At 39.4% G+C, this 20201-nt stretch overlaps 1 protein-coding gene across 1 annotated transcript in view; it reads left to right on the top strand.

The window, feature by feature from the left end:
- STXBP4 (syntaxin binding protein 4) overlaps positions 1 to 20201 on the top strand; it is a 122560-nt gene that overhangs the window by 56868 nt on the left and 45491 nt on the right. Inside the window, exons 13-16 of the mRNA XM_006753167.2 lie at positions 3287 to 3463; positions 8518 to 8634; positions 9383 to 9432; positions 11524 to 11657. Of these exons, the coding sequence (XP_006753230.1) occupies positions 3287 to 3463; positions 8518 to 8634; positions 9383 to 9432; positions 11524 to 11657 (478 nt within the window). The remainder of the gene's footprint in view (positions 1 to 3286; positions 3464 to 8517; positions 8635 to 9382; positions 9433 to 11523; positions 11658 to 20201) is intronic.

Genomic DNA, 20201 nt, shown 5'->3' with positions numbered 1-20201 from the left:
AGACATTTCTTTTTAAAAGTGCTCTTTTATTATAAGACAATTACTTTACAAAATAAGAAAATAAAGTTCCGTGAATCAAGAGTATAGTAGGTGGTATGTTGGCCACATCTCTCCATCCTGCACCCTGCTGCCATCTTTAGCTTCCAGAGCACTGTGTTCTCGTCTCACTTTCTGCTCAGAAGGTGTCAAGACTTCCCCAGATAGAAGTTCTTTTGGAGAGCGCCAAGATGGCGGCTGAGTAGGCGGGTGTTACACTCACCTCCTCCCAGGACCAAACCAGAATTACAGCTGAACTCTCGAGCAATCAACCTGAATAAGCAGCTGAAAATGAGCTGGAGAGATCTTCTAACCAAGGATTTATAGGAACCACATCGAGACTGGTAGGAAAAGGGCTGGCCCCCCTCCCACTGGTGGCAGCTGAGATTCCAGAGGGATATTGCATCTGCAGAGGCTCCCCCTGAGGGGCGTGGAGTCTCAATCTCAAGCCAGGCTCCCTAGCCCAGAGCACTAGAGCCAGGAAAAGGCACTCACAAAACATCTGGCTGTGAAAATCAGAGATTCTGTCTTCCAGGGAGAGAAGGGAGTCTATGAGACACAGGCACCCTCTTAAAGGGCCAATGAGGGTAGAGTAGACTAGAGTTGTGTGAAGAGAGACTGGGGCTAGTGACTCTGGGGAGAGAGCTGAAGGAGCAGCCACCAGGTTCCCTGAGCCCAGTTCCTCTCCCACACTGCAGATGCCATCTTTCTTGGGTGGAGCATTTCCCTCTCTGCAGCATCAGCCTGGTGGAAAGTAGTAGCCCCACCCACTGGACTCCCTGTGGAACTTGCACCTTGCTGAAGAGTCAGCTGCCTGGGCCAGGGTACAGAGATCTGGCAGACTCAGGGGGGAAGAGGGGTGTCAGTGTCTGAGTTGTGTGCATCATAGGGGTACCAGAAGGAGAAGAGAGAGAGCAAGGGATGGAGAACCTATTTGAAGAAATAATGACTGAAAACTTCCCTAACCTGGTGAAGGAAAGAAACATGCAAGTTCAGCAAGTGTAGAGTCAAAATATGATGAACCCAAAGAGGCTCACACTGAGACACATCATAATTAACATTTCAAAGGTTAAAGACAAAGACAGAGCTTTAAAAGCATCAAGAGAAAAACAAATGCTTATCTGCAAGGGAGCTCCCATAAGATTGTCAGATGACTTCTCAACATAAACACTACAGGCCAGAAGGGGAATGGCATGAAGTATTGAAGGTGATGAAAAGGAGCTATAATCAAAACTACTTGACCCAGCAAGGCTATCATTTAAAATTGAAGGAGAAATAAAGAGCTTCCCAGACAAGAAAAAGATAAATGAGTTTGTTAACCACCAAACCAGCATTATAGGAAACCAGAGGCCCAATGCATAAAATACGTGCAAGAGTAGACCTTCCTTCCCCCAGCTGCCGGCACTGGCTTCCCTCTGGCACCCACGACCCTGGCTTCCCTCCAACACCCGGGACCTGGGCTTCCCTCTGGCCACCAGCAAGCACCTGGGACCCGGGCTTCCCTCGCAGCCCCGGCTTTGTCTGGTCTAATTAGCATATTATGCTTTTATTATTATAGATGTTAAAGCACCTTCTTTTAGAAGAAGAAAAACAAAAACACAGAGGAGCATAGTTAAAAGAATAAAATGGCAATAAACACATACCTATTCATAATCACTTTAAATGTAAATGAATTAAATGCTCCAATCAGAAGAAGAAAATAAGACACATATATATGCTGTCTACAAGAGACCCACCTCAGATCCAAAGATACACAGACTGAAAGAAAAGGGATGGGAAAGGTGTTTCATGCAAGGCATGATCCAGTCTCCGGGCCTTTGCACAAACTGTTCCCTCTGCCCAGAAAGCTCCCCCTTGGGAGATCTTCATGGCTCCATTCGTCCTGCAGATCTCTCATCAGATGTCTTCTCAATGAGATCTTCACTGGTAATCTCTATTTACTATCTCCCCAAACTCGAGTGTAAATTCTGAGGGGCAGAAGAGAGGATTTTTTTGTCTATTTTATTCAGTGCTCTATCCTCAGTACCTAAACAGAACTTGACATGAAGTAAGTACTTAATAAACAGTTCTTGAATGTATGAATGAAAATTTGATCCTTCAGAACATATCCATATTCCCAACCCTCTCCTCACTTCAGTCTTATTTAGGCTCAAACAAAATCAGCATCCTGTAATATAATAGCTCCAAGAACATTAAAGTAGCCATGGCAATTGGAGCAGAAAAAATTCCATTGCAGAGGAAAGAGATTTCTGCATCAAGTAAAGAAAAAGAAATGGTTTACGGTATAGAAGCCGCCATGTTAAATTAGAATGTGTCCCGGGGCGGACTGTCGTGGACCCAGCACCAAGGCATATTTTGAGAGAGCAAGTGGTTGGCGGCCCCATCCTCTTCCTAAGTGGAGAATGGAGCGAATCCATAGTGTTGTTTGTTTTTGCTTTTAGTTTTTATCATCCGGTGGCAGAGTAAAATGGTGAACCGAGCATTAAGGTTGGAGTCAGGCGGGCAGGGTTTAAATTCTGGCTTTCCTCTGTGTCCTTGGGTTACATAACCTCCTTGAGCCTCTGATTGATTATGTATAAAATGATGTTTAAAGTAAGTTCTTTCTCCCAGTAGTGTTATAAACGTCAAGTGGGAGGAGACCCATGAATCGCTGGAGACATAACATATTTAATAAGTGTCTTGTGAGCATTGCATCCTATCAAAATAACTATATATTTTGCTACTGAATTCTACCTTTTGGCTTAAATCGAAAAAAGAAAAGTAGCCGTTAGACTGGTGTCTAGGAGTAGGCTTTGGCTCCTGGGGCATGAACCCGGAGAAGCCCCCACACTATAAACCTCTCAGCAGTATCTGATGAAGCTCCAAGGACCTTCCCAGAGGAGCCTCACCACTGATGGAGTTTTCTGGAAGCTTATTCTTGTTATCTTTTGAACCAGTTCTTAGGCTCCTACTTGTCATTTTCAGTTCTCCTCTGCTTTCCTTACTTTCAAAACGTAATGCTACGTGTGCGAAGCTGGGGATCCCATACTGAAAATCATCTCAGAAGCCAACAAAGGAAAAGCAAGATCAGGCAGCATCATAAAATAGCATGAATATTAATTTTCAAATTGAGATGCGGGGACCATGTACATATTAAGTTTTAGAATTATAACTTCCAGAGAGAGGAAATACGTTGTTTTAAACCACTGAGCTAATTTTGCATGTGTGTGTGTTATTTTTTTTTCAATCACATCCATGTTGAAACCCTTAGGAAGCCAAAGCGGTCATTGAAGAAACCAGAGCCCTGCGCAGTCGGATTCACCTGGCCGAAGCCGCGCAGAGGCAGGCGCGCGGCATGGAAACGGACTACGAAGAAGTGATCCGGCTGCTGGAGGCCGAGATCACGGAGCTGAAGGCTCAGCTTGCTGATTATTCTGACCAAAATAAAGTAAGCAAAGCAGTCCCCTCTTCTGGTTACCATGGTTCCCTTGCCGTAGCCATGTATCCTGTTTTCATTTTCTTTTCGTCTGCACTTCTAAACTAGGTCAGTGTTTGTCTTCTGTTATTCAGCCACGGGGTGATGTGTCGTGATGGGGCAGCGTGAATGTTGTCAGCCTGCCCGTGTTCAGATAGCTTCCTTTGTTCGGGTCTTTGGTCGACATTGTACATGCAGCTCAGGCATTAAATCCTGGAATTATTGAACACTTAATTGATTATATTGTTTTTATTCTTTTGTTTCAAAACTTGCTAATTTGTCTTGTGGGGATGGGAGGAGAAAGTTTAGTGGTGGGTTTTATTTTTTTGATTAAGGCACCAGGAGGAAGTGTGAAAGTTAAGCAATTTTGCCTAAGGCCCAAGATAATTAACAGAAAAAACTGCGTTTGAATTTAGTAACCACTTTCCTGAATTTAGTGTTAACCATTTTCTTGATAATTTTACAGCCTATGTATGTATATATCTCTTAAAATTGCTGTTGAGTTTTGTCTGTTTATCAATTTTACATAAATAGGAAATACATTGTATTTGTTACTCTGCCTTGCTTTTTTCACTCAACATGTTTTTGCGATTCATCTGTTTAAAGATCATAGCAAGTTTGTCTTTTCATTGCTCTGCTTGTACACCATTGAATGGATACACAACAGTGTATTTATCCTTTCTGTATTTGATGTACCGCCCAATTGTTTGTTTTCTCCTATTATGAATAATGTTACCAAAAACATTCTTGTGTAGGTGTAGATACAGATATAGATATGTAGATATGGATATAGATATAGATATCCTGCTCTTCATGTGTAACAGTTTCTCTTCCGTGCATAGCAGAATGGCTAGGTTGAATGATGAGTGCACAATCAACTTTACTAGGTGATGCCCAATTGTGTTTGAAAGCGTTTGAACCAGTTTTTACTCCACCGGTTGAATGGGAATTACCGTTTACTCCACATCCCTGCTGACACTTTGTTTTCCTTTGCTTTTAATTTTTATTAGTCTGTCAGGTGTGATAATTAATCATAGTGGGTTAATTTGCATTTCCCTGGTTACTAATGACTTTAAGCTACTGATGTATGTGCTAGGATCAGCTGGCACTGGCTCAGGAGAGCTGATTGTGTACATATCTTCTCAACTGCATGGTTAGTGACATCAGGTTGGTGGCTTGAACACAGCCATGTCGGAGTTGTTTATACCCCCAAATGCTATAACCCAAGGGTTTGCCCACAGCCCTAGATAGCCAGTGAAGCATATGCTTATGTATTTATTAGGCTTTTGTGTTCTTATGTGAAATGGCTCTTCATATCTTCTAGCCATTTTTCCACTTGTCTTTTTCATGTTGACATGTAATGATATGTTCTGATTACTAGACCTATGATGTATTATCCTATATTAGAAGCCCAGTGCAGGAAAATTCATGCACTTGGGGGCAGGGGTCCCTCAGCCCCGCCTGCACCCTCTTGCAGTCTGGGAGCCCTTGGGAGATGTCCGACTGCTGGCTTAGGCCCGCTCCCCCAAGGGCTCCCAGACTGCAAGAGGCGCAGGCTAGGCTGAGGGACCCTCTCTCTCCTCTCCCCCTACCTACCAGTGCACAAATGTCATGCACCAGGCCTCCAATATTTTATAAAATCTTCTGGATTTATGGCTGCTTTTACATCCTTTGGTGAATGACCAGGTGTTCTTAATTTTCATGTAATTAAATTTACCCGTCTTCCCCTCATGTGTCTTTTTAGACATCCTTCCACTCCCAAAGATATAAAGATCTTTCTTTATATTTGCCTCTAGAAGTTTTGAAGTTTGACCCTTCTGTCTTTGGTTTTATGGCATTGTAAGAGGTTGGAATCCATTTTATTCTTTCTTCTAAATGAATAACCAACTATGCCAGCATCATTTACTCAAAAGCCTCTTGTTTCCTAATTGACCTACAACATCTGTCATATATCAAGATTTTGCATGTGTGGATCTTTTGGAGAGTTCTCTATTCTCTTTTATTGGTCTTTTTCCATATTCCTGTGCAAATAATACACTGTGTTTATTACTAGATCTTTTACAGTAAATCTTGATATCTACTCACCCTTCCTAGTTTTATTTTTTTTTAAGTGTGTTGGCTACATGACCCTTTGATCTTTTATGTGTAGGCCCAATTTATAAATGCTACCGAAAAAATTAGCCTTTTTACTGAAAATGCATTAAGTATGTAGAGTAATTTGGGAATAATGTACATAGTTATGACTGAGTCACAGAAAGGTTAATTGCACTTTGGCCGGAGAATCTAGCCTGAAGAATAACAATACAAAGTGTTGATGGTTGTCTTGGGACTTACTGTATGGGCAGTGTTTACAAATGTTCAAAGAAAGCTTGAAAAATATTCTGTGGTTGTTTGATGTAGTTGTTTTATTTTAGACCAGTATATCAGAGTCATTAATTGTGGGGTTCAATTGTCCTCTAGTCATATTCATTTTTCAGGAAAGTGTATGAAAATCACACACAAAGGAGCTTGTGATTAATGTTCTCTGTATATTTTGATGTAATGCTTTTAGTTACATACAAGGTTGGAATTATGTTATCATCTTTTTATGAAAATCTTGAGAGGAAGGGAGAGGGATAGAGAGTTAGAAACATCGATGAGAGAGAAACATTGATCAGCTGCCTCCTGCACACACCCTACTGGGGATGTGCCCACAACCCAGGTACATGCCCTTGACTGGAATCAAACCTGGGAACCTTGAGTCCGCAGGCCGATGCTCTATCCACTGAGCCAAACCAGTTAGGGCAATTTTTTACCTTTAATTGGAAATATTGTTTCAGTTACACTCTTTTATTTGCTAATGCACTTGGCTTCATTTCCATCCTCTTAATTTGTGCATTTTAATTGTCTCGTGTTCTCTTCTTGTTTTTCATTTGTAGTCTTCTTATCCCCCACCCCTTTCCCTCTCTTTCCTTCTTCCTCCTCCTTTTTTTTTGACTTGGTTCAGATTTCTCCTGTGTTCTCCAACTCCTATTCCATGTTTCCATCTGCTGGTTCACAAGATATAGTATCCTCTTTTTCTAATTTTTAATGATTAGTTAAGAAATTTTAACATTCTATTTTAACTTAAATTATATAAAACTAATCACTAGCTTTCCCCTTCTTCTATAAGTACTTTAGAACAAATTCAGTCACCTCTTCCTACTTCATTTCTATTTTTGTCACTATTTTAGTTCTTTCTTGACTTTTAACACCATAACTTAAACATGACTGCAATGTATTTTGTGCAGTCAACCTTTGTTTAGGTAGACCGCCATGCTTACCATTTTCTATGTGCAACAGCCTTTTTTCTTCTCAGACCTTCTTGCTAGAATTATTTTCTTTCTTTCTGAAGTGCAGCTTTTAGAAATTTGTCCAATGAGGATTTATTGGTATTAAACTCTCCATTTTTGTTTGCCTGGAAACATCTTTATTGAACTCTTGTTCTTGAAATACATTTAGAATTGTGTTGCATTTAGCACTTACTTTTTTCAGTGTTTTTACTCCATGGTTACAGTAATCATCAACCAGTCATTTGTTTGAAATCTGTTGTTTCTTTGTAGATGATTTTAAGATCTCTTTATTGTCAGTGTTCAGCAGTTTGACTATGAAGAATCATGTGTTGACTTAATTATTCAGATTGATTGAGCTTCCTGAAGAAAAATGCCCTTTGTGCCATTTTTTTTAAACCATAAAGTGTTATCCTGAGCTATTTTTCTTTCATTCTTTTTGGTCTTCCTTATGTAATTCCGATTGGATGTATGCAAGATCTTCTTTTCTCCTACCTCTTTCTTTTATGTTTTTTATTTTTATCTTTCTACTTATTATAAGGACCTTCTTTACCTCTGTCTTCCAGCTTACCCATTCTCTTCTCAACTGTGTCTAATTGGATAGTAAGCCCATAAATTGAGCTTCTAATTTAATTATGATTACATTTTTATTTTTTAAGATTGCTTTTTTTATATCATTGAATCTATTTTGATAGTAACTTAATCCTTTATTTTGCTTTCAATTCCTTCTTAAGTTTTAAAACATAATAAGTATTACTTTACATTCTATATCTGATCACTCCAGTGTCTGTGGTTTTTATAGGTCTTACCTTATAATTTGTTTTCTTCAATGAACTTTTCATTTATGGTAGCTTATTTCTGAGGTCAGGTTCTTTTGGATACAATGTATGTGAGAATTACTTAAGATTTCACTGTAGAAAATACCCCTTCAGAGAAGTTTTGTGTTTTCTTCAGCTTGGGACCAATTTAAACTAAATTTTCAGCTTATGAATTTACAGATTACACACGCAGTATAAATTCTGACCTTAAACCTGCTTGTGGTTAGCACTTATTCAGGGGATACTTTTTAAAATCTGCTCCCGAGAGCCAAAATCTAAACTCTCTTCACCTTGAGTTTGTTTCTTCCTAGTTCACCCATTAGAGTTCTCCCACCTGCCATATGTGCCTGAGGAAGCCCCAAGCTGTAGGCTGCCCGAGCTCAGCATGTGCCCTCAGAGCACATTACGCTGCAGTCACTCTTACTCCAGTGTTCACTCAGCACTGCTGCTGCTTGTCCGCATGGAACGCCTGCCCTGCCCACAGAATCCCTTACCTCCCTGCCAGCTCAGCTTCATATTGGATTGTGTAATATTAAACCTAGGCGTATATCTTCAGGATTTTCAGTTTTGCCACACTGGTAGGGTTTTCTGTCAGCATCTGGTAAGACATGTTGCAAAACAAAACAAAACAACACTGTAAACTAATTTAAATGTAATTCATTATAGGAAGTAATAAAGTTATATGAAGCTTATCTCATCAAATTTGCAGCACCCGTGTGCAGTTTAACTGTTAAATGGGCCATTGTTTTTAAGTGCTGCCCCAAATCAGCAGGTCTACATAATAAAGAGAAAATAAATGATACGGCAGTGTCAGGTGCTAGTCCACACAACCTAGGGCAGGCGCCTCTCCTGTGGAATGGAAGAAGGGCGTAAGACGACCTTTTCTGCTCTCTCCACCCAGGGAAGTGTTCAGGAGTTAAGAAAGAGAATCACGGTGCTTGACTGCCAATTGCGAAAATCGGAAGTGGCTCGAAAAACTTTCGAGGCATCCACTGAAAAGCTGCTTCATTTTGTAGAGGTAAATTTTCCTATTACGTTACTTTATGTCCATTTTTAAGAAATGGATAGGCAGCTAAGCTATATAGTTAAATATCAGTGTTCAGTGGCTGGTGAAACAGTCTCTGTAGTCAAAACAGCAGTAACTAACTTAGAGTCAGATTTAAATTGCCTAGATAATGAAAAGACCAGCTAACATACAGGTTGTTAAAAGACATTATTAAGACAGGGTAACATGATCCCAAATGCATTCTGTGTGTTAATGAATACTTTCCTAAAGAAAACTCTTGATATTCTATAAACATTATTTGATAAATATTTACTAGTTATAAAGAAATGTTTGATGGTTATATTTCTGAGTAGAATTACATGTTATTGTAATTGATCCCCTCCACCACCACCACAAAACAGAAATACCTTTTTAAATATATATATATTTTTATTGATTTCAGAGATGAAGGGAGAGGGAGAGAGAGATAGAAACATCAAGTGATGACAGAGAACCATTGATCAGCTGCCTCCTACTCACCCCCTATTGGAGATCGAGCCCGAAACCCGGGCATGTGCCCTTGTTCAGAATCAAACCCAGGACCCTTCAGTCCACAGGCTGGTGTTCTATCCACTGAGCCAAAGCAGCTAGGGCAGAAGTACCCTTTTAATCAACTGAGGTGGGGGGGAGCATGAAGAAAGAGGTAATAAATATTAATTAAGCAAGAAAAGACATTTTTTAAAACGATCAAACAGATCTTCACTATTTTGTTTGTTGACAGGCTATTCAAGAAGTGTTTTCTGATAATTGTGCTCCTTTATCAACTTTAAGGTAAGAATAGTTAAGTGCCTCCTACAGGTATGGCCCCTGATTACATTTTCATCTGGTAATTGGGACTAAAATACAAAAGTCTCTTAGGTTTAAGATGCTATGTAACTCCTATCCGATACTGTTCTTTAATGTCTTGTGGAAATAGACACAAGGATATGTCATTGTTGACTTCATCTCTGTGAAAGAAATTCCTGGAGATATTTAGCAAATCATTGTAACCTCATACTCTAAAATTGAATTCTGTAAAGAAATTAAGCATCCGGTGTATGAATAAAGCTCACTACCCTAGTCACTGCTAAAGGTAACTCTCTATCTAGCATATTAGTTGTTATGGCAAACAGAAGTTTATCAAACATGCCCATGCTATCCATTTCTTGCATTTTCAGCATTCAATAGACATAAATTAAAAATACATATTTGGAGAATACACCTTGATCTTGTTATTATTCATAGTTGGTTTCTGATACAAAGTTTCTTACTAGGAGCTACAGTCATACTAATAACATTTATTTTTTTCAAACTGCAAGTTTATGGTCATTTAGATACATGATACAAAAGAAAGATTTCTGTTTGTGCATTTTCTAAGCAATTTTTTTCTCTCTTATAGTAGCTGACACTAACATTCAACTTCTAGCAGTATATGCTTACAGAAACATAGGCAAATTCTACCTTATGTTATGAAAAAAGCAGTTTATTACGTGAAGATAATTCACTGTATTCTTATTATATTTTAGGTTTCCACAGCATTTTTTGAATTTAGAAGAAATCCTATAGTAGTACACTTTTAAACTCATTTTATTGTAATGTTTTATTTCTTCTAATGAAGGAATTTGACATTTTTGTTATCCATGCTGCTTATGATGTAAGATAATTATGTGAATTCCATGATAATTATTTTTAGTAAGGATGTTAAAATACTCAGCAATCAGATTCCCCTTGTAGGTGTGCCCCCTACCCGCACCCCCCAAGGTCTCACTGTGACCCTGAATAATAATTCAGTCTGCCCTTGCCTTAATCTAGTTCATGAAAAAAATATAAATTTTAAAAGTGACATTAAACAAAGTTTCACCATGTCTTGGAAAGGTAAACACTAGCAAAATTTGGTTCAGTCTTTTTTTTTTTCTTAGGGGAGATCTAAGGGGAGGATCTCAATAGAATATTCATCAGCTTTTTGTTTTTAAGGAATTTTAAAAATTGATTTCAGAGAAGGGGAGAGAGAGAGAGAGAGAGAGAGAGAGAGAGAGAGAGAAACATTAATGATGAGAGAGAATCATTGATCATCTGCCTCCTGCATGCCCCCTACTGGGGATTGAGCCCACAACCCAGGCATGTGCCCTGACTGGGAATTGAACCATTACTTCCTGGTTCATAGGTCATTGCTCAACCATGGAGCCACACCAGCTGGGTCAGTCTTTTTAATATACTGTATCTTCGTAGTGGATATGTGTCTTGGTCATTCAACACAAAATAATGGTTATTTATTTGAATTTAATAATTGATGCTTTAATTTTTCCTTGTTAATTAATCCCATTATGCTTAAGAATTATGCTTAGCATAATGACTTTTTGCAGTAAACAAACCCTTGCATTTTTAATTATATCTAATTGCATTTATTTCAGGTGACATTTGCATTTTTTAAAGTAACAGAAGTGCTCTAGGCTATTAGGTTTAGGAGAAACAAATGGAAGTGCTTAAGAGATAATTTCACTAATATACATATTGAAGTTATAGTTAATATTACAAGAATAGTAGATGCATGTTTAATAAATTTATGTTTATGAGCTTAACTTGAATTTTTACAAAATGAAATAAAAGGCTTCATCATGTTAGCATAAGATAAGCACTCACTAAAAAAGCCCAACAAATGACTTCTATTCCTTTTTATAAAATATGCCTATTTATTACACAGTCAAGAACTGAAAACAGAAGTAATGTTTCCTGTGAATTATCATTTATGGCTATAAGAAGACAATGTTCCCAGATGTAGAAATATTTCTGTACAAATTTATAACTAATACGAATTCAGATTTAGCAAAGATAGATGGTATTTATTGTGTGATGACTTCAACTTCTGTTTTCTTGCCCTCACAGTGAAAGAAGAGCCTTGTTGGCCTCTCAGACTTCCCTGACATCGCTGGGAAGAAATGGCCGGAGCATCCCAGCATCGCTGGCCCTGGAGTCTAAGGAACTCGTTAAATCCGTTCGTGCCATACTTGATATGGACTGTAAGTTTTCAGAGTTTTTTTTCACTTTTTAAAAATAATAGATTTAACAAAACAAAACAAAATTTCAAATTTGACAGTTTGACTGTGTTAGTTTGGCTACAGTAAAATTGATAGCTAAGTGATAAAAATCTTAATGCACTGATTGTAGGGGGAGAATATTTGTTTTATTGAAACTGCCCAGAATGGCTTCCAACAGAAGGTAGCTGATTAAGGTGTATCTTTACTTCCATCCAAAGTCTCTTTGATATGGAAGAATAAGCATAAAAATAGGTCCTCAACAGCACTGAAAGCCTGGAAGGGTGGAGCCAACATGGAGGGATCTTTTAACGATATCAATAGATGGACCCCTGGCCGGTGTTGCTCAGTTGGATGGAGTACCATTTTGTACACCAAAAGGTCGTGGGTTCTTTTCCTGGTCAGGGCACGTGCCTCTCCCTTTATCCTGGGCCAAAAATAAATAAATAAAAATTAACTAATTAATTAATTAATTAAAAAATATATGTAGACATCAGATGGAGTAAGATGGAAGGTACAGCCCAGCTGAGTCTAAGACCCCAAAACACAATCAGTGTGAAAGACAAGATGCTGTAACAGTGAGTTCAGCAGAACCGCGGGGAAATCCCCAGGATCACAGGCAGGGAAAACTAGGCCGTGGGGCAGCCAGCAAGGTAATTAATTAAAGGGCTGAGGAAGAGCTGAACCAGTTCCCTGCTCTTCAGGGCTGCTTGCTCAGGCATTTACTCCTCAGCGAGGCCAGGAGAACACCTCTCTAGGAAATGCCTGATCTGCCAGGGCCCAAGGCACCTCTGAGCTGGAAAGAGAAGCGGGCAAGGCTCAAAGTAACTTCCAGCATCTCACAGGACAGGCGGTCCTGGGGGGAGAGCCGGAATGACTGGACCGTTCCATCCTTTCCTCCTGCCATCTCCAGGCACTTCTGCCTCTCCATGCATGTGGACTCCCTTCTTAGGTTTGTTTTCCTGTCTCTTCCCTTGAAGTCAATCAGCCTGCCGATTCCTTTAGTGCTGGCCACTAACATTTCACTATTTCTCTAGTTTGCCATTCTTCACTTTTCTGTGCTGCGGACCAGATATAAAATATATATATATAGATAAAAGTATATGGAGATAGAGATAAAATTCTATGTTGAATAAGTATTAAAATAATAAGTTTTGAGTTATGTCCTAAGTAATAGATTGCTTGACTTGGTGGAGAGCAATGTTCAAAATTCTTTGGGGTAACTTTTTCCTTCACTACTTTGTTATAGAGGATTGGAAATGGTGGCTCTAATAGTAGCTGCTTAGTTTATGCAGTAGGGCTTTTTAAAATTTTGTATAACCTATTACCTTTTAAAAAAATCAAATAACATCTCAAAAAACCTGTAAGAACTCTTTATGTAAAGAAATCCTGTAGGTTTTTAAGGGGGAGGGGAATAACCACTCCTAATATATATGCATAAGCTCACAATTTTATATATCAGACATTTTTAAGTTTGAGTGGGACAGGGTGGGGAAGTGTCGTAAATGTTTCCTTCCACGTCCTGCGTGGTTCAGGGTTCAATATCTGGAAGAGGAGCCGCACACAAATGAAATAGAAAAGACAAGATAATTTGGAAATATTGGGGGACCAGGCGGGTAAGTCCAACTCGAGAGGAAGGACTTCCACCCGTGCGGGCACCGACCTTTTATAGTCTGAGGTAAACAATGCAGTGGTTACCATAGTTACAGTTCTTGTGAGTTTCACCTGTTTTGATCATGTTTGCACTCCCTGCACTTCCCTCAGCCCATTAGCTTCCCAGGTAAGATCTGGGGAGTGTTATAAGGTCAAGCCTAATTATGCTAAGAGGACTGAGCCCTCTAAGCTGGGACTTGTTTGTGACTTTGCCAGCAGGTCAGTCCAAGGCTCAACCCTATATCAGTTTCCCACAGGGAAGCACCTTCACAGCCATAGCCCAGTGGACACTGCCATCATTCATTTTAATTACCTTCCTAACATTAACCTTTATATTCATCAAACATGGTTATTCAAAGAAAATGTCTGAAATCCAGCAGAACTTTTTTGAAGAAAAGTGAAAAATTCCCTCTGCACCTTTTATCCATTGCAAGGTTATACATACTTTGTTGTTTAAGACTAGCAAATAGTTTCTATGTTTTCTTTTAATTTAGAAATGTAGTTGCCAATGCTGGCATATTTTCCCAATACTTTTATATGATATATCTTTTTAAGTTTAGTAATTTAGATCAGCCCATTTTTCATTCTCTTTACACAGTAGCATTTTCTGCATGTGCAATGAAAAACAGAAACTTACTACCATGAAGTAGATAATTCAGCCTCAGCCTTCACCTCATTTCCGTGGCCATGGCTGTCTGGTTATTTCAAGTTATAATCTGAAATTTGCTCTTGGGTAATTGCCTCCACTTTCTTCTTAATAGAAGGTCACCCTAAGATGTAATACTGTGGGATTTCCTCGGAAACAAGAATACGATTTCTTGGGTCCGAGAGTTTAAGAACAATCTTCCAAAGAATGTGTATAAGACAATTGTGAACCTCTTTTGGGTCATGGGATACACTAAAATCTGGAGGAAGTCCTCCTCCCAGAATTGCGCAATTATATCATTTCTGCATTCATTTTCAGGTGTTTATGACCCCACCTTAAGAACCTGGATGTAGACTAACAGAGACGGCCCTCTGCCCTCAGCAGAATACCTTGAGCAGTGGAGAAGTTTGTGAATCGCAGAGGCAGCCTGGGGTAGCAGTTCAAATCCATAATGCTCCTCAAACCCTCTGAGTTGCCCTAGAGATAGAAGCTGCAGAGAGCAGCCCCATTAGTTCCCCAGCTGACTTGGGCACATTACTTAACCTCTGGGCCTGTTTCCTCACATAAAAAGTGGAGATCATGTCGGAAGTGGCAGGATTGGAGGATTCAATGAGATACATGTCAAATAGCTAACAGAGCACCTGGTAATATAAGGGTCTTCATAAATAGACATTACCATTACCATAGCTGTACCACATTATCATTATTATTTAAAGTAATTAACTTAATGCAACTTTTCTCTGTGCAGAGTACTAAATAATTATTGCCTAAAGCTTCTTTCAATTTGGATACTTCTAAAAATATGGAAGATGAGCGGTTTTCTTAATATAGAACATTTAATGTTATTATGGATTTTGAGTTAGAATATTGTCATCGCAGGAAACGGTGGCTAAATGTCTGAGTCAGCATCTTTCAGTTGCTTATTGCTAACTGGAGGAAAACGTTGGCCTCTCCTGTTACATTACTTCCCTGAACAGCATATAGACAGCACAGGCATTTGTAATCACTTTTTGAATCCTTGGAGGTGCTTATATTGTTCTCCATCAATATTTACGTGGCCAATATTGGAATGCTTTCGTGTAACCTTTATTTCAAATAACTACTTGCTTTGAACTATAATCTTTTTTGATTGACATCTAGATGGACAACCTAACTCGGTAACAAAAGCAGGAAGAGGCAGTTCTAGTTTAAAAATGCATAATAAAAGAATCTCGCTAGATAATCCCTGAGGAGGCCTTAATAAAAAGAGGCCTTACTGGCTTCCTGAGTAATTGGTAGCATAAATACAGGCATTACCTTCCTTCAGGATTCCCATGGAAATGATTAATGCAATATCCAAATAGGGTAAAATCTTCAGAAGCAACAGCAGTTACAGCAGAGCCCCCAGGCTGTTCAGTAGAGGGCAGGTAGCACCTCAGAGAAGGAAAACACAAAGGCCACCTGTTCCTCCTTCTGCTGGAACAACAGGAGCAATGATGAGGCGCCCTGGCAGGAGGGCACTCCGTTCTGCGTTCGCATTTGCAGGGGCAATAAATAAAGTCAGAGACTGCCTGAGGGGTAGGCAGACTCTTTTTTCTCTTTTATCTTTGTGAGTCAATGGCATTTTTAAAGAATATTTTTTTATTGATTTCAGAGAGGAAAGGAGAGGGAGAGAGAGACAGAAACATCAATGATGAGAGAGAATCATTGATTGGCTGCTTCCTGCATGCCCCCCACTGGGAATTGAGCCGGCAACCCAGGCATGTGCCCTGAATGGGAATCAAACCGTAACCTGGTTCATAGGTTGACACTCAACCACTGAGCAACACCAGCCGGGCTCAATGGCATTTTTTAAATTCTTGGGGTTCACACACATTCTATGTCAAGCAGAAGGCCTACCAGGGCTTGGTCCTTCAGGCAGCCTAGACACACTTTAGATCTGACATGCCCTGGGCATCCAGAAAGCTTTCAATGCGAAGGGAGTTGACACAGCAGCTTCTGCACCTAGTGCCACAGTGCTCTGCACAACACCTCTGGCCCTGGCTTGCTCCTCACACCCCTCAGACCTCTGCATCATCCTTGTACACACAATGGACTAGTAAATGCATATTGGCCGCCCCTAGTGGTGAATGTCAGGGCAACCAGGCTCCACACATCCTGTCAGAGGTCAGAAACCAATTCTGAGGACAGAGCTCTCTGCATTCACGCTTTTATAAGGAGAAATGCATCACACGTGTACACACCACACACACACGTACACACACACACACACATACACACACTTCATCCAAGCCCTTCTAAACAAATATATACATAAATGTACCAATGTGCGATGATGGAAAAAGTCCATGGTACTAAAGCTAGAAAATAGAGCTGTTGGGATTCAGAATAGACTCTGGGAACAAGATGGTAGTGATCTCAGGCCAAAAGCTCCCCATTCTGCTCTTATACTTAGAAATGACATTTAAAATTGCATTCGTGTGTTTAAAAGATGGAAACCAAGAAAGGAACCTCTCCCTGCACCAAAACGGAGGGTGAAACTCTAATGACAGGTGGGCTCTTAAGCTTCAGAGGCTCACAGAATTTAGATGAGCAGCTGGAGCAAAGGTTTCTACCCCTACGAGGGCCCAAACGAGGCCTGAGCAAGGAAGCAAGGAGTCCATAGAGGGGTCCATCGAGACCCCTTTGGCGTTCGAACGACCCTTTCACAGGGGTCGCCTAAGACCATCCTGCATATCAGATATTTACATTACGATTCATGACAGTAGCAACATTACAGTTATGAAATAGCAACAAAAATAATTTTATGGTTGGGTCACAACATAAGGAACTGTATTTAAAAGACCAGAAGGTTGAAAACCACTGCCATAGAGAATGCACTGTCTTTTCTTATGTTACTCCTATGTTACATACTAAAGAAATAAAAAATCCCCACAATTTAGAACCATCCAATCCTGGTCCCTTATTAAATTTGAAAGTGAATATTCTCATCCACTACAAGTGGGAATGTAGCTGGGCACAACATTCTTGGGAATCAGTTTTACAGTGCATATCAGGAGCTTGTGAAATATCTATTTGAAAAGTTTCTGTGAAAGTTAAAGAAAAAGTTTTAATGGTCATATATTTTAACCTAGTAAGTTAAAAAAAATTAATGGTCATATATTTTAACTTAATAATTACACTTACTGGTATTTTTTGCAAAGAAAATAATGAGAGATGTGCATAAAAGCGCATACCTAAGTATTTTTATCACATCATTTCTTAGAATAGAAATATGGATGTTCAACTGTTACAGATTGGTTGCATAATTATGTAATTCTTACTCAGCCATTGAAAATAAGGATGAACTTTTCTCCTACCAAGCAATGGCCATCTGATTACATATGTTTGCCTATGCGAGCCTCCTGCATCAATCAATTCAGGTGTTCCTGGCTGAAATTAGCAATATTTTAACTTTTAAATTTAGAAGGTCTGTAGTAGCTCATTAGAAGTGATTTAGGCAGATGGGGAAAGGTTTTAGGAGAAAACGGGGAAATGCATTTGAAGGCCTTCATAAGTTTTCTTTTAGATCCAAAACTCAGACTAGATATAGCACCTTCTCATTGTACTTGTTCCGGGTCTCAAAGTATCATTATTGCTTTTCTTATTTCCCCCACAGCTTATTTTTATTAACATGAATTTATCAAAGGGAGAGTCAGATATCTTTGGTGAAAGTCAGCTGTCCTGTTTAGAATGGGCATTATGGAATTTACTTCTCCATAAAGTAATCATGCGTGCTTATGTATCTTCCTCCTCCTGGAATTGAGGAGAGTGTTCCAAGCATCAGAGAATCGCTTATATGATTCTGATGCCATTAGAGAGACAAGTCCACCTGTTTTCATAAGGCAGCCCTGTTCCCTGGAGACTTGATTATTCAGACCCAAATAATAGCCACTGTAAATGTTGGTGGAAAATGCTAAGCTTATATATTAATCTGTATTGTTGCAAACTAAAAGTAGGTCATTGCTGTAATGTTCCATTAAGAAAGTATATCAGATTCAGTCTTGGGTGATTTCTGGGAAAGAAACTATGCTTAGATTATTTAATTTTGTTTTAAATGGGAAAATTATTATTAGCTTCAAGAAAAATCATTAATTTCTTTCCTGGTACAACTTTATTTCCAGAAAACTGTATCACTTAAGAAAATGTAATCATTTCGATTCATTTCTTTATTCTTTCATGAACTATTCCTTGAGTATCCACAGTGGGCCAGAGCCTAATCTAGGCACTGGAATAACAGCATGAACAAAGTCCGTGCCATCACATTGCTTAAGGGCAGAGATGACCAACAAGTTAGAAAATAAGTGAATAACAATTCCAGACAGTGATGACTGATACAAATATAATAAAACCAGCTGATGTGTAAGTGGGGATGTTACTCCTCTTTAAAGGGGTGATATTTGAGCCAAGATCCCGCCTGGAGAAAATCTATGAGAAGAGCTTTTCAGGCCAAGTACAAAAGCCCTGAGGTAGGAGCAACCTTAACATAATTACAGGACAGACAAAAACCCGGATATCTGATACATCGGAGCAAGCAGGAGAGTGACAAGAGAGGGTGGAGGTGGAGGAAGGGGCCAGGTCACACAGGGCTTTGGCCACTATCCTCAGAAGTTCAGATTTTCTTTCGTGTCATAGGAGCCATTGATGGTTTTAAGCAGGAGGAGTAATATGACCTGATCTGCATTTTAAAAGATCATTGAGGCATTTCTTTGAAACTGGACTGTAAGAGCCACAAGAGTAAAGAAAGCGGGAAGACTACTTGGCTGTTGCAGTGGTCAACAAGGGAGATGGTAGCGTGGGCTCGGTTTGGAGTAGCAAGGAGCAAATGTTCCTTTTTAAAAAAGAGATTAGTATGGCGTCTACTAATGTGAGTGGATAACATTTGGAACACCTGAAATTCAATCCTGCTGGTCAGACTTGATATCCCTGTGCATATAGGGCCCATGACTCCAGATGCACAAAGCAATGCTGTGTTGTCATCACAGATCTTAGCCAACCTCATGTTTCCCTATTGCTCCTTCGGCACAATAATGAACTATTGGGTATGTGCCTTTTTCATGGAACAAACTCCTGAGAACTGAAGTGGTGAGATTGTTTAATAATGCCACCTCTGTAGTAAACGTAATACAGTTTATTATAAAGCCACCATATCTCCTGTATCTAGTGCACACACACAGATTTCTAGTGAGTAGGGGTCCCAGAGCTACTACACGGTATGCGTTTTCACGGAAGGTCATTACCAGGAAAGTATTTCAGATACAGACTTTAATCACATAGACTGCCAGCAGCCGTAATAGAGGGAGGCTTGGCTAGACGAGCAGTACTTAATTCCTCCCACAGGACAGGAGGATGGTTGTCAAGGGGATTGCAGGATGGACAGCGTCTAAGATTTAATCTAGTAAAAGCTTATACACCTTAGGACTAACATGACGAACAGATCGTAACATAAAATGATTTCTAACGCAAAAGCAGAAAAAATAATACAAGGGCTGCTTCAAAAACTACAGAAGGGCATTGATGGTAAAGTCTATTAAATTATCTGCCTTCCAAAAAATGGAACTCCAGTTTCTTTCAGGATGAGAACTGACTGTAATAACAGGATGTCTAAAGTGTAGTTCATGCTGCAGTCCTGTAACTACCTGAACAACCAAAATGTAAATGATGCCAGAAAGAAATATCTTTCCTTCAAGGACTGAGGATGTCCTCATCCAAACAGAGTAAATTTTGGGGGGTGAGTGGGATGGGTGTTCTCCAGAGGTCAAATGAGGACGAAGTAGCAACAGCTCATCTCAGAAAAGACAGCAGTGGGCGCCGTGGTGTGCAGTAACAGCTTGAGCAATAATTTAATGTGATAAACGAGTTCAATTTTGATCCAGAACTTTCTGCCTTCAACAACAGAATATGACTATTACTAGGACAGATAATATATTTTGAAATCGTAATATCATAGAGATAAAAGGTTTTTAAATTTTATCAGTTTTACATAAGGTTTAAAAGTACTATTTTACATCAATAAATCCTGTGAGATAGGCATTATCATTTCTAATTTAAAAGCTAGAAAAAGATCAAGGCTCAGAGAACTTAAGTGATGTACTTAAGTCACAGGCTCCGAGTACAACCCTAGAACCCTAACACAGATCTTCTGATGAGTCCCATGGGTCTCTAGGGAATATAGTTGGTCATTACATCACAATTGAATTGGAATATTTTTT

Source organism: Myotis davidii, unplaced genomic scaffold, assembly GCF_000327345.1.
Source record: "Myotis davidii unplaced genomic scaffold, ASM32734v1 scaffold771, whole genome shotgun sequence".
NCBI lineage: Eukaryota > Metazoa > Chordata > Mammalia > Chiroptera > Vespertilionidae > Myotis > Myotis davidii.
Note: the sequence above shows the minus strand (reverse complement) of the source record. Positions and strands in the feature narration are given on the sequence as shown.